At 34.9% G+C, this 14,605-nt stretch overlaps 2 protein-coding genes across 2 annotated transcripts; one reads left to right on the top strand and one right to left on the bottom strand.

The window, feature by feature from the left end:
• Window positions 1–6,100: 6,100 nt before the first annotated feature.
• On the bottom strand, window positions 6,101–11,075 carry LOC111903368 (protein FAR-RED ELONGATED HYPOCOTYL 3-like). The gene is made up of 5 exons (XM_023899144.1): window positions 10,789–11,075; window positions 10,483–10,678; window positions 10,067–10,304; window positions 6,810–6,910; window positions 6,101–6,631 (listed from the first exon to the last, which is right to left on the bottom strand). The coding sequence occupies exons 1-5, from the start codon at window positions 11,073–11,075 to the stop codon at window positions 6,101–6,103; spliced, it is 1,353 nt and encodes a 450-aa protein (XP_023754912.1).
• Window positions 11,076–12,864: 1,789 nt separating this feature from the next.
• On the top strand, window positions 12,865–13,557 carry LOC111903369 (uncharacterized). The gene has a single exon (XM_023899145.1). The coding sequence runs from the start codon at window positions 12,865–12,867 to the stop codon at window positions 13,555–13,557; it is 693 nt and encodes a 230-aa protein (XP_023754913.1).
• Window positions 13,558–14,605: the final 1,048 nt, after the last annotated feature.

The raw sequence follows: 14,605 nt of genomic DNA on the forward strand, positions 1-14,605 counted from the left end.
TACGCTTATACCAGTAGGAAATATGGGATTTTCTAGAGATTAACAAACAAAAACGAACCATTTCATTTTTATACAAATACTATCATTAAATGCTTATGAAACTCACCAGCTTAAATGTTGATCTACTCTTTCAAAACTACTTGTATGTCCCAGGGACTCAGTAATTACAAGTACTAAACAGCTTTTGAAGAAGGAATGTTGCGGCACTAGTTTAAATTCATATTTTGGCATCATATTGTAATTGGTTTTGAACATGTACTCTTTTATACAATGTAAACTTTCAATTATATATATGATGGTTGTATTGCTTTCTTTACTATGTATTCATTTGTTACGTTACCACATGAAGTCATCCGCCCCCGAACGTTTCCGCCGTTCCGGTTTGGGGGTGTGACAAGTATTTTGGGGGTAACTCACTAAGCTTTCGGGCTTACAGTTCAGTGTATTGTTTCAGGTACTTCAGGAGATTGTGGCAAAGCGAAGGTGTGATCGTACCGCTCCTCATGTTTTATGATTCATGTGATATGGTTCTGGGGGATACTCTGATGTTTAAACTATTTTGAAAATAAGATGTATGAACATAATGGTTTTTGAAAGAAATAAAATGTTTTAAATTGGCTCAAAAATTTTGGTCGTTACAAGTTGGGTTGAGAATGAGAGGAAAGGTTGAAAGAAAAGAGAGTTTTGGGCTTATATTGAATATTCTTGAAATTATGGGGCTCAAGTTGAAGGTTTTCAGCCTATTGGGCCCTTCTTAAGGTTTCACAGCCCAAAGGTGGTGAAAGAGTGGGGTTTACGACCCAATCACCATGAGAAGATGGGTTCACGGCCCATTATGGATCATTAGGATGGTTCATGGCCCATGATAAAAAAGTGAGTTATTTTAGGCCCACATGATCCAAAATGCTTTAGTTTCATGAATGTGAGTCCAAATTAGGGCCCAAATCGGATTCCTTGGCTCAAAATAGCCAAATTGAGAGTTTACTGGTCCATTAGGCCCAATAGGAGGATCCTGGTTCATCCTGAGTTTGAACTGGAACTTTAGGGTTACAAACCCACAGTTGAATGTGTGTCATGTATTGAATTAGGTTTTGGACTTCACGAGTGAGTTTTGATTCAATACTTTGTTTTTGGAATGAACATTTGTACATAATATCAACTTAGAACTTCAGTTACACAAGAGTTGATTACATGAATACAAAATTTCCTACCCGAAAATGCTAGTTGCGACATCATCCCCCTGTTAGAGGGAATTTCGTCCCTAAATTCTTCTTGGAAAGGTAGAACTATGAATGAGAGAATAGGTGAGGGTACTTCTACTTCATCTGGTCTTCACGTTCCCATGTTAATTTCGGTCCATGTCGCGTTCCATCAAACTTTCACAATCGGAATGCTACTTTTCTTTGTACGCTTCACTTCTCTATCCATAATCTCGACCGGTTCTTCGATGAACAGGAGATTCTCGTTTATTTTCATTTCTTCAAGAGGGATGACAAGGGTTTCATCAGATAAGCACTTTTTCAGATTTGAGACGTGGAACATGGGGTGTACATTGTTGAGCTCTGCAAGTAGCTGCAGCTTATAAGCCACTGGACCAATTCGGGCAAGAATCTTGAATGGCCTAATATATCGTGGGTTCAGTTTTCCCCGTTTTCCAAAACGGATCACTCCTTTCCAGGGAGAGACCTTTAGTAGCACTCGATCCCCGAATTGGAATTCCAGTGACTTTCGTCGTTTGTCAGCATAGCTCTTTTGCCGGTTTCACGATGCTTGGAGACGAGCTTTGATTTGGATTATCTTCTCTGTAGTCTCTCGAATGATTTCTGGTCCTGTAAGGGTGTTTTCCTATGATTTCCCTTTTAGCAGCTAGGTGTCACCCACTTCAGCCCATCATAGAGGCGATCTGTATTTGCGACCATATAAGGCCTCAAAAGGAGCAACCTTTATGCTTGTGTGATAGTTGTTGTTGTACGAGAATTCAATCAAGGGAAAGTGGGTATCCCATGACTTGCCGAAATCAATCACACAGGCTCGAAGCATGTATTCAAGTTTTTGGATGGTTCGTTCGCTTTGGCCATCGGTTTGAGGGTGGTAAGCAGTGCTCATATCTAGCTATGTTTCCATAGCCTTCTGGAGCGACTGCCAAAATCGTGAAGTAAATCTACTATCTCAATCCGAGATAATAGAAACTGGAACCCCGTGAAGTCTTATGATCTCTTTTATATAAATTCGTGTTAATCTTTCCATCTTGTATGATTATTTGATTGGCATGAAATGAGCGGATTTAGTTAACCTATCGACAAATACCCAAATAGCATGCAACCCTTTTGTCATCTTAGGTAATTTGATCACGAACTCCATAGTAATCCTTTCCCATTTCCACTTGGGTATCACTGGTTGTTGTAATAGTCCTAAGGGCTTTTGGTACTCCACTTTCACCTTGGCGTAAGTAAGACACTTGCCCACGTAAGTGGTGATCTCTTCCTTCATATTTGTGATGGGTTTTGAAAATTCTAACACTCCTAAGTGTACATGCAACCCTAGAAAACCTTATATCTATGTTTATCTAAAATACATGCAAAATATGATTTCCAAGGTTCATAATCCTATCTAGCATACATGGGGAACTTTTAATCTAAAAGATGGCTAGAATTACATACCTTGTAGTTGATTTGACTCCTTGAAAATCTTGAGAGCCTAGCACCTCAAGTGTGATGCCTCAAATGCTTCATACAACACCAAATGCTTTGGAATAACTTTGAGAATGTATAACACTTATAAAAATCGGCCTAGCCCTCTCTTGTTCTCAGTGTGTAGCCGATTTTGGTGATTATGATGTCCTTTCTATAGTGTGTCACATCTAGGGTTACACCATGTAAACCCTAATGTGAGATGACTCTTCATTTCCATGACCCATGGGTTTGTAACTCCCATGGAGTATCCATGGAGCATCTTATGGGTTTTACCCAACTTGATAATCCATAGAGCCTTTTAGCGCACTATACAAGTTATGGATGATTTACATAATCAACCCATATATTTAATTAGTTATCTTTTGATCACTTAATTAATTCGAAATTAATCTTTGATCAATAGTAATTAAATACTACTATTAATATATTAGAACTTATAATATATTAATAAACCACAAGTGTTATTTCTCTCATTTAGTTTATCCAAATGCATGATGCCATGCAAGCCAAATAGACCATTCCGAGTCGGGTCAAGTACATACCAGATATAGTTATGGACTTAGACACCTTATCCAATAGTCTCCCACTTGGATAAGTCTAATAACTATAACTGCGAGTATGACTTCAGGAACCGACCAGCAATCATAGCTCTTTTCAAGGTCTCTCGGAACAGAGAAGATGATGATGGGCCATTTAAGATAAGTGATCATATAATCCCCTGTTCCAGATATCAGTCAGACAAATACATGGAACAATGTCTTACTTATTGTCCAACAGTTTGTTTCCTGACTTCCGATTTGTCTAACATAGAAATTAATTGAACACATCAATTTAGTTCTGACCAGGCCCGGTACATAGGTCAAAACAAAATCATCGAGGGGCCCAGATATTGCTTCTAATCCAAGATGGAACAGATAAACTTCGACTCATATGCTTGTTCTACTACTTGTTAAATTACACACAAAGATACGTTTTATAACATCGAGTTACCAATGCGGTTTCGTACGATCAATGCATAACCAACTCATAGGCAACAAGTCATGTCTCTAGGTTTGAAGACTTATATGATGTTACCGTCTCGCGATCACTCGAGATAAATTTCATGAAGTGATACGAGCAAGCGTGGGTTGAATCCAATACTCAGAACTTATGAGCACACATGAGTGTTTAGGCCATGTCCAACATCTTAGACCTTTACAACCAACTCATGACAGTCTTAATTCATATCTAATTCCGACATATGACCGACTGTGGATACTTTGAATAATATGTAAAAAACAACATAAATATTCTAGAAGTCAAAACATGCAAAAGAAATAATAGTAAACGATTGACAAAAGATAACAACACTTTACTCCTAAATAAACACAACTTGTATTCATCATCAAATTTCAATTACACTTTACAAATTTCAGAGTTATCTAACTACTAAAACTAATATCATCCTTCAGCCCTTTCCTCCTTGCATGCTGGAGATGCTTAACCCTTCCCAGTCCCTTCGTGAGGGGATCTGCCGGGTTCTCACCCGATGATACCCTCTTTGCCACGAGGAGTACTTCTTCTATTCGATGTCTGATAAAATGGTATTTTCTGTCAATGTTTCTGGATCTCCTGTGATCCCTTGGTTCCTTCAATAAGGCAACTGCACTTTCACTATCACAGAAGATTTCCATAGGCTCCTTCATAGCTGGTACAACTCCAAGATCTCCAATGCAGTTCTTCAGCCATATTGCCTCCTTTGCTGCCTCGCTTGCCGCTATATACTCTGATTCTCAAGTTGAATCATGTAACGCCCGTAGATCTGGGCTAGTCAATTTAGAGATAATAGAGGTCGAAAATGACTTTTCGACAAAAGATTATTTTGAATAAATAATCTTAACCAAGTTGTATAATATGTCTCAAGCGTTCCGTACATATAAAGAACGCCGAAATCCAAGTTATAACAAAGAAGTTATGGCCCGTCGAAGTTTTATGGCAAAACCGGTACAACACCAGGAGACGTAAATAGTGAATTTACGATGTAGGACTTTTTAGCCTTAGTGATATAAACCAAAGTTGTAGTATACATTAAACCGAGAACATCCATAAAAAGAACGCCCAAATCTGACTTCATATTAGGAAGTTATGATTTTTCTAAGATTCGGCTTAGCAGTGTAAAGCCCGAAACTCGAATTTTAGTTCGAGCGGTTTTTGGCTTATGCAGCCTTAATGAGAGTTGAAGATCTCATTAATAGGAACTCAACGGTAAAAACATAGACGAAAACGGAGTCCGTATATAGAAGTTATGAATTTTACGCGGACATTTAACATTATAATCTCCTCCTACTGTTAAATTTACGATCGGTGGAGAATTGGCCAATGGAGTCTAAATGCGAGTTGTAGATCTTTTTTTTACCTACGCGTGGATATAAAGAATGTCGAAAACGGAGTTCGTATGCTAGAGTTATAAATTTTTGAAAATCGGCTGATTTCCACCCTGTGTGCAATGCCACGTGTCAGCACCAGGTGAAAACTTGGAGCCTACGCAACACCACGACGTGGTGACGCTCCTGGAGGCCTATAAATAGAGGCTCGAGGCTTCCTCTTTTCCTCACACCTTTACCCACTTCTTTCTCTCTCTAGAACATCTCTCTAAGCCCCAAAACCCTCCTAAAGCCTAGGGTAACTCCCTAGCACGAGGCGGAAGCCCCGGAGCGCTCGACGGATCCGAGAAGAAGAGCCTTTCGGCTCGAGAACGTTGCTACAGCGGAGCTCGGTTTTGAGAAAGACCCGCTGTAAGTAAGCTATACCTACCCTATCTTTAGTATAGCTTATGTTTTAATATAGTAACGTTATTAGGAACTTATAATGAGTATTTGGGCTATTATTATGAGTTATACAATAGTGTTTCTTAAAGCTTATATAATCGTAATAATATATAGACTATTAATTAGTCGCAGTTAACGTTAGACTAAACTCTATTGGTAATGATACTAGGTTTTGTCCGAGGGAAATTGTTTTAACAGTAACGAAGTGCTGTCCGAGTACCGAGTCATCACCTTATCAAGTGAGTGCATGGTCCCTTTCATCTTACACATAGATATGAAGTATAACAAATTTCACATATTTGTATTCATTTATGAATAATTTACCGTATCAATATAACTTATTTTATAGTAATTTAAAAAACAAATATCAACATATCAATTTACCATATGAATATAAATGTGTATTATTCATACATGAATATTATTGTTTATTGTTTTTATCTGCATATATTCATAAATGAATAAAACCAAAAAACATAAAAAAAAAAAAAAAAACTAAAAGAAAATCCCTAACTGTCTTTTGCTGATTTAGCGGCTCCAACTCTTTCTGGACAAGTATGTAAATTGTGTGGAACTCGTTTTCCACGTCTTGAACACATTCTATGTTCTTTTTTTAGAATTTTCATATGCTACTTCACCTGCACTTGGAATTCTTTTCTTGATTCCAGAACCTTTATTGCTTTGAACTTCAAGAACATGAATATTAATCTGTTTTGGAATAGGAATAGTAACACCTAAAAGCTTGCATACAACTTCACCATCTGTCTTGCTTTTCAATCCAGGAGAAATATAACCACTCTCGAATTCCTTCAACAACATTTGTTGTTTCTCAGCAAACAAACCCAATCTCCTTTTGTCATCTCTTATAATATCCAAACATGATTGAAAACTATAATATGAATCATTGATTAGCTTTACATTCTCACAATCACCTGAATCGGATTGAAGAGAACTAAAATGATAATTTCTTGATATCACATCCTTTCTCCATCTTTTCAAAATATACATTTCAGGAATTTCTTTAACACCACATCTCATCATTATTGTAAAAGCATGTCTGCATAAAACACCCATAGTTTTAAAATGTTCACAACTACAATTTATTTCTTTCTCTTCAGCTTTTATTCCAACCTGATACAAAAACAAAATTTACACATTTACATTCATATAAGAATACTCATATCAACACTCATATATTCATATATGAATATTCATATTAATATATGAATATTCTCATATTCATATATGAATATTCTCAAATTCTTATATGAATATTATTGCATTTTTCATAAAAACCTAATAAAATTACCTTAAATTCATTTTTAAATTCGGTTATACTGTTGTTGTGCTGCGCAATGTAAACTTCCCAACCATCTTCAATACCAACATATGAGTATGTATTGTGACAACCTGAAGTTCGTTCCATTATTTGTAACTCGTTTTCATTAATAAAGCCGTTAAGTTCCAAAATTTTCCGTTAACTTTGTTTTAAATAAATTATTGCGACTTCTATTAATATTTTAAAAGTGTTGGAATACATTTTAAAACATTAAAATATTTTCTATTTCATTTAGAAAATATTTAGTTTTATTTAAGTCGTAAATATGGCAATTTTATCGGGTGCGACCAAAAGCATCGCATAACGTCGGTATCGGGTAGAATCCCACTGGGCCACAAACTCAAACCCTATATAAGGGATTGAGTGACATCATTTTGAAGCTTTTTCTCTCTCTCTAAACACTTTCTCTCACTACTCTCTATCTAAAATCCGAAACTTAGCCAAAATCATCCAAAACAAGCTTCAAATCATGAAGGTAACTATCCTAGCTCCTAGTTTAATACCTTTGGCCTTCAAATTCGTGATTTATATGAGGAATGGGACCATAAACAAGTGTTTACGGTCTTGGAACCTCCTTAGGCCATGAACACATGTAATGAGGGTTTTGAAGCCTCAAAACCCCTCCAAAACACTTCTAGGGCTTAGATTCGACTTAGAAACTTGCATGCATGGACTAAGGACCCCAAAATCATGACATTTGAGGTATGAACATGAGTTTATGGCCCAAGAACATTCTTGGACCGTAAACCCCCATGCATGAGCCATAAATTCCTTTTAAGGTGTTAAAAATGCCCTTAAACACCACCACAAGCTTCCAAACGTGTCTAGGACCTTCTACTTCATCATTTGAAGCACCGAATCATACAAGAAGGGACCAAACATGAGTTTAAGGTCCAAGAACATGCTTGGACTGTAAACCCTCAATCTTAGACCTTAAACACCTTTTTGGGTGTTAGTTTGCCCCTAAACACCTTCAATGAACTTCCATGAGTGCATATAACCTTATAACCCTTCAGGAAATGCACCAATACATTCATAAATGAGACAAACTAGATTTTACGGTCCAAGAACATTCTTAGACCGTAAACTCATCTCTTTAGACCTTAAACTCTTCAAATGGGTGTTTAAGTGCCCTTATCACCTTGAAAGGCTTGTATGTTGGACTAGAATCACATGTGATTAACCTACAAACACCAACACCCATGAATCATGAACAAACATGATTTTACGGTTGTAAACTCATGTGTTTAAGGTAGTAAACTCCCCAAGAACATCTTCATAGACCGTAAACTCCATTTCCAAGGCCATTTCAAGTCCTGATCACTTCCTAAGCCATGGAATCAACCCTAGAACTTTCCCGTGTGCATTGTAAACCTTTTTGGCATACAATAACACACCACCCATGAGTTTACAGCCATAAACTCATGGGGATATGGTCAATGGACTGTAAATGCCTCAAAGAGTTTTCTTTTGAAGAGTAAACTCCATATCTAGGTCCTACACATCCATAGATGTCACCCGGGTCACTCCGAAGACCTGTATTGAAGTGTTTTCACATCTGAAAGTGTATATTCATATCTAATTAGTGGTTCAAAGTCTAATTAGATACAATTGTGTATCATTTCATATTACATAGGAACCTCGCGCGTTATCAAGCCCCGAACCGACACATAACATCCAAACCGACACGTTTTCTCGTCTGGTGAGTTCATACCCCTACCCATTTTCAATGTTTTCACTGTTTTCAGGGGGGAATACAAGCAAAGTACAAGTAATACTTGTACTCAAAACTTGTTTTATATGTGTTGTGTTTCATATTATATGCTTTTAACACCGACAGTCATAACAAACAACCGTTTGAACCTACAAAATACATTATCATATTATTTGTGAAAAATAGTATAAATTGTTGTATTTATATTTTCACAAATGTTTTCCCAAATTATATTAGTTAAAAGCATAAACTTTGAACTTAGAACATTGTCCTTGGAGAACACTCCACAGAGATACGCGAGTGGAGGATAGCCATTTGATCTTTCAGTATTATTACTAGTAAATTTGTTATTCTTATAAATTGGAGACACGTCCTTGGAGAACACTCCACAGAGATATGCGAGTGAAGGACCGCCCCCATAACCAAAATCTCTTAGATAGGGAGCGTGACTTGAGTGTATAGATCTATACGGGGCTGACTACCCCACACCTGGCTGCTAGCTATAGCCGAACCGAAAGGTTCAAGGGTGACGAAAGTCATAAGGATGTGGACTACATATTGCCATATCTAGTCTATTGTATGGTTATGGAACTCGCAATTTGGATAATAGAGATTTACTTTTTTGTAATAATGGGTTTAGTAATTAGTTTACTTTGTTTTTATTAGTTTTATATATGTGTTTAAAACTAATACATTTCAGTATACATCTTTTACATTACATTTCGGGTTGGTAAACTAACATACGCTTCACAAGGATAACCAGGTTTTCAGTATACATCTTTCACATTACATTTCAGATCGGTAGCCAACTTTTAGGAAAATATGGGATTTTCCTGGGATAACAATTGAACATAACCAGAACCGTATAACATAACAGATAACTAAACTTACATATAAGAAAATATGGGATTTTATTGGGTCGTAACATTTTCAGAAATCAAAAGGAAACTCGTACATTTTCAGAAAACAAAATCGCTTATGAACTCACCAACTTTATGCTGATTTTTAAAATGCTTGTATTCTCAGGTCCGCATTAGACAGGTACCCGATGATCCTTTTGTTGAAGACGGAGTGTGTTGAAGACACGTCTTGTTTTTGTTCATATATATACATATGTATCACACTTGTACAACTTTACTTTTGAACAAATGTAAATTTTCATATGTAATGTAATGGTTGTTTACTTTGCTTACTATGTGCATTGGATTTGATACTCAACATGGAGTCCGCCCCAGAAATGTTTCCACCTTGGTTTTCGGGGCGTGACATGTATAGAAAAAAACATGCTTTATATATTTCTTTTTGCACCTCAAAAAATAATGTACTTGTTAAACCTTTGATGCTTGCAGTTCTATTTCTCGAGGTGTTTGCATTATAAATGATACTTTCTTTGATGCCTTATCAAGCTCACGTTGAGTATTCCTTTGCTTTTGAATGGCATTATCCTAATTCATCATGAAATTCAAAACTAAGTTCCCACTTTCTGAGTATGTATTAAAGAATGAATTCATACCCTCTGACCTCGACGTAGTCTTCATTAAACTACACATTGGAATATCACTAAAATATCCAGGTATCCATGAATCACGTATTGTAAACATGTCTTTAAACCATCTTGTGTCTTCAAGATTGAATTCCTTCATAAACAAACCCCACTTCACCTCAAAAACATCAGGTTTCATATTAATGTCCCAAACAAGCTTCAAAAACCTTCTTCTAAAGTATGTGTTCGTAAATAAATCATATGATATCTGTATTAAAACAAAAATATTCATAAATGAATAAATAATAATAAGTAAAGTAACAATAAATATTCATAAATGAATATACTAATAAGTAATATATTTGAAATATATTAAAATAATACCTTTTTTTCAACCTTTTCATTATATGCCACATACATAATCGGTGCTTTGAATTATGAAACACATTCTCAACAGCTTGCTTTATTGCAACATCTTGATCAGTTAAAACAAGTGTTGGTTTTTTCCCATGAGTTTTAAGAAATGCTTTAAGCAACCAAGAGTAAGACTTAATTCTTTCATTGCTTAGCAACCCCGGTCCAACAGTAACTGATTTTTTACGATGGTCAATAGCAGTAAATGGAACAAAAACCATTCGATACCTAACACACGAAAAAATGTTCATTAAATTCAATTTTTGATGTATTCATAAGTGAATATAAAAATATTAATATATGAATAAGGTATAAAAAAAGTAGATAGAATAACTTACTTGTTTGTTCGGAAAGTTGCATCAAACGACATAACATCACCAAATTCAGCATAATATGCCTTCTTCATCAGCCCAAAACATACAGTCCTAAAATCATCTTGACAATTAAACTCAAATGAGTAATTTGGATAGAGAGCTCGACGGTTATTCATTGTGTTTACTTTCATTTGGGCATCTTTATAACCAATAACCCTGTTGATATCTCTCCTTAAATTTTTATAGTCAACTACTTTGGGCTTTACAAACTCATACCCACCTCTTAGACTTGCCCTCAACTTATGAGCCATACTTGAACCTATTTTTGATGTGGAAGCACACACAATAAACTCTTTTTCTGAATATTAAATTTGCCTCGATTTTTTTAAATCGCTTCTCTTCTTAAGTGGATGGTTGTGAAGTTCGTCAAACTGAAAAAACTTTATAATCTAGAGTTCTATACACTAATTCAAATATAATCTTTGCTTGACAACCAATAGCTCTTGAATTTGAATTTCCTTTCCTCCTAACACCACTTGTACCCAATGTGTCACAAGATTTCTTTTTCTGTGTACCACCACGATTACATATAACATGTTTCTTCTTTATAATCTTGTTATCAAACCATGACTGTATGCTCAGTCTAACATCAAAACCACCAATTTCAACATACTCAGAATACATTTAGATAGCCAACTTTAATGATTTGAAGATTAAACCCTTAAATGGAATAAGTTGAACATGTACATCTGGCTTATAGACATGTTCTCCAGTTATATCATCACAATATTGCGCATCACGTACTGAACTTCAAGATTCACCACCTAAAAACAACAAAATAATTCAATAACTGATAATTAACAAAATTAAAAACAACAAAATAATTCAATAGCACATACTTTCAAAAAATGAGTTATCAACATTTTCTTCTTCACTCACACTCATAGAAGAATACAAATCACCATCAATAACACTAGAATTCGACGTAATAAACCAAATGATCTGTATAAATAAAAAAACAATTTTAATATCGAATATATCTCACAAAAAAAGTCGTAAAGATGAAAACCTGGTTAATTTCGAATATATATCTCACCTCAACGTACAAAATATCTGAAAGAAACTTAATTCAGATCGATCAGATAATGTAATTAAGCAATCTCTCTTAGTTCAGAGCGTAAACACTACAACGATATATCCAATTAAAAATTAAATCAGCTCCGATTTGAAATAAATATCTCAAACTACTTAACAAAAATCCGATAAAATAACTCAAATACATATTCGAAACTTGATAATCTTCATAATGAACTCCGATGAAACAACTCCAAAACGAAGATAATAAGCGTAAATCCAAACAAATTATAAAAAGCAATAATCTTGATAATGAAATCCGATCTATCCGATTCATACGATATACATACCTGATCAAATCGGAAACTAAATACGAAGAAGAAAACTGAAACACATATGCAAAACTTCACGATTAATGGAATGAATACGTATAATTGCTAATGAGTTATAAAGAAAAGAATCTTGATAATGAAATCCTCATATCCAATTCAAACGAGCTAAAGATATCATCAAATTGGAAACTGATAACAACTAACATGTAAGTTCTATGTAAAAGAGTTGCAAACTTACAAAGATACCCTTAATGAAAATGGACACCCTCATTTTTTTTATGGTGAACATGTTAGATAAATGATTGGTTGAGAATGATTCCTTTATTCTCAACATTTTTTATTTTTTTAATTGAACTTACCTTTTTCTCTCTCTCTCTCTCTCTCTCTCTCTCTCTCTATATATATATATATATATATATATATATATATATATATATATATATATATATATATATATGGTTTTTCATATCCATTTATTATTTACCATATATTTGTCAATCAAAATATTTATTGTCCATATAAAAAAACGTATATAATTTCAGATTCAGTAAATCGACCAAAATATTTAGAAAATATTTGAGATGCAATTAATTTTCATAATGACAAAATTGAAAAATATCAACTACATGATACCTATATCTACATGATGGCTGCATGTGTCGTTTTTATTACCCGAACCTCAAATAGATTATTCATGGCTCTCTATTACTTTTTCCTTTGTACCCTCTTCGCCTTTTCATTGTCTTTTTGTGGAACATCTGCCGTGAACTACAAAGTAACTAACGATGCTTCAAATACTCCTGGCGGCATCCGTTTCACTAATGAAATCGGAATTCCATACACAAAGCAAATAATGAGAACCATCAACAACTACGTATGGACCACCATCTTCGAACAAAGCGATCCTGCTGACCGAAAGCCTGTGCCCACTATGAGCATTTACATCGTAGAGTTCAAAGGAGCCGAAGCAATCACTTGGGGTGATAATATTAATGTTAGTTCTGTTTATCTAGAAGGGTATGAAGGGGACCTGAAATGGGAATACACGTCCCTTTTGCACCATGAGATTACCCACGTTTTTCAATGGAATGGTGAGGGTCAAGCTCCAGTAGGCTTGGTAGAAGGGGTGGCAGACTATACGATTTTAAAAGCGAATTATTACCCACCTGGTTTTGCAGAACCGGGATCTGGGGATACATGGGACCAGGGATATGATTTCACGGCCCGTTTTCTCGAATATTGTGATGGGATTGTCCCAGGGTTCGTCGCAAAGCTTAACAAGATGATGAGGTTTTCTTTTGACGTCAAGTATTTTGAAGACTTGACAGGAAAGCCTGTGGATCAACTATGGCAGGAATACAAGGCTCAATATGGGAATGTAGTATGAAATAATTGAATTTGTTAATTGGAAAATATAATAAAATGGCTTGTGCGTTCTTTAAGAATGGTAATTATAACATGCCGCAAGATCTCAAAAAAATGTTATGATATTTTTTTATTAAACAAGAAACCAACAAAACAAATGTGTTTGTTCCTTGAAAGTTTCTATTTTCTATATGAACACTTGAAGAAACAACAAAAACCTTCACTCGTAACATAATGTCTAGAAATATACATAAAGTATAGATCGTTGAATGATGAATAATAGTTTGTTAGGTCTTTTTAGAAATTAATCATTGTCAAAAGTCAGATATAACTGTTTTTATTTATTTATTTATTTATTTTTACCGTTGATTGATTAAGATTTATCAAAATAGAGTACAACACTTCCAGTCCTATTGAACTAATTTTTGGCAAAGAACATACATATAAGGATTTTAATTATAGAATTGGCTCATTAACTTTATTGACTAACAGTACTCATCTTAGTTCCATTCATTTGGATATCGAAGTTGCAAATTACGAAATACAAATCGAAAGCAATTTTATACCAGGTACTATATTTGCTTTATTAATATTAATATTCATTACAATTAATAATAATTTTATATAGGTGTAGGGATTCGCAAGTGATGTTTGATGCACCGGATTTTATACCAATCTGGGTAGGAGTAGCAAATCAGGTATCATGTCGTGTTTTTGTCTGATATGACACGACATGACAAATTTTTTTGTAATACGAACACGACACGACATGATGTCGTGTTTTTTTAACTAATACAAAAACGGAGTGATTAAAAAAACAATAAACACGACACGACAAAAATGACATAATATGACAATTAAGTTAGTTAATTAATACTTAATCAGAAATAACACGACAAACACGAAAAACACAACTGACAAATGTTAAATTGTATCAATTTCGTGTCGAATTTTAAACACGACACGACGTCGTGTTTTTTACACGTGACACGAAGACGAATTTGAATTTCAGTTTCGTCCCAATCTCGTTTCGTGTCGTGTATTTTTGTCGTATCGTGTCATCAATTGCC

This window comes from Lactuca sativa, chromosome 6 (assembly GCF_002870075.4).
Source record: "Lactuca sativa cultivar Salinas chromosome 6, Lsat_Salinas_v11, whole genome shotgun sequence".
Taxonomy (NCBI): Eukaryota; Viridiplantae; Streptophyta; class Magnoliopsida; order Asterales; family Asteraceae; genus Lactuca; species Lactuca sativa.

Coding starts and splice junctions, on each gene's coding strand:
- LOC111903368 (XM_023899144.1), bottom strand. CDS start 11,075: ATGGCTCATAAGTTGAGGGCAAGTCTAAGAGGTGGGTATGAGTTTGTA. Junction 10,305..10,482: donor TAAAGCAAGCTGTTGAGAAT/GTGTTTCATAAT, acceptor GTTTTAATACAG/ATATCATATGATTTATTTAC. Junction 6,632..6,809: donor AATTTAAAAATGAATTTAAG/GTAATTTTATTA, acceptor TTTTTGTATCAG/GTTGGAATAAAAGCTGAAGA.
- LOC111903369 (XM_023899145.1), top strand. CDS start 12,865: ATGGCTCTCTATTACTTTTTCCTTTGTACCCTCTTCGCCTTTTCATTG.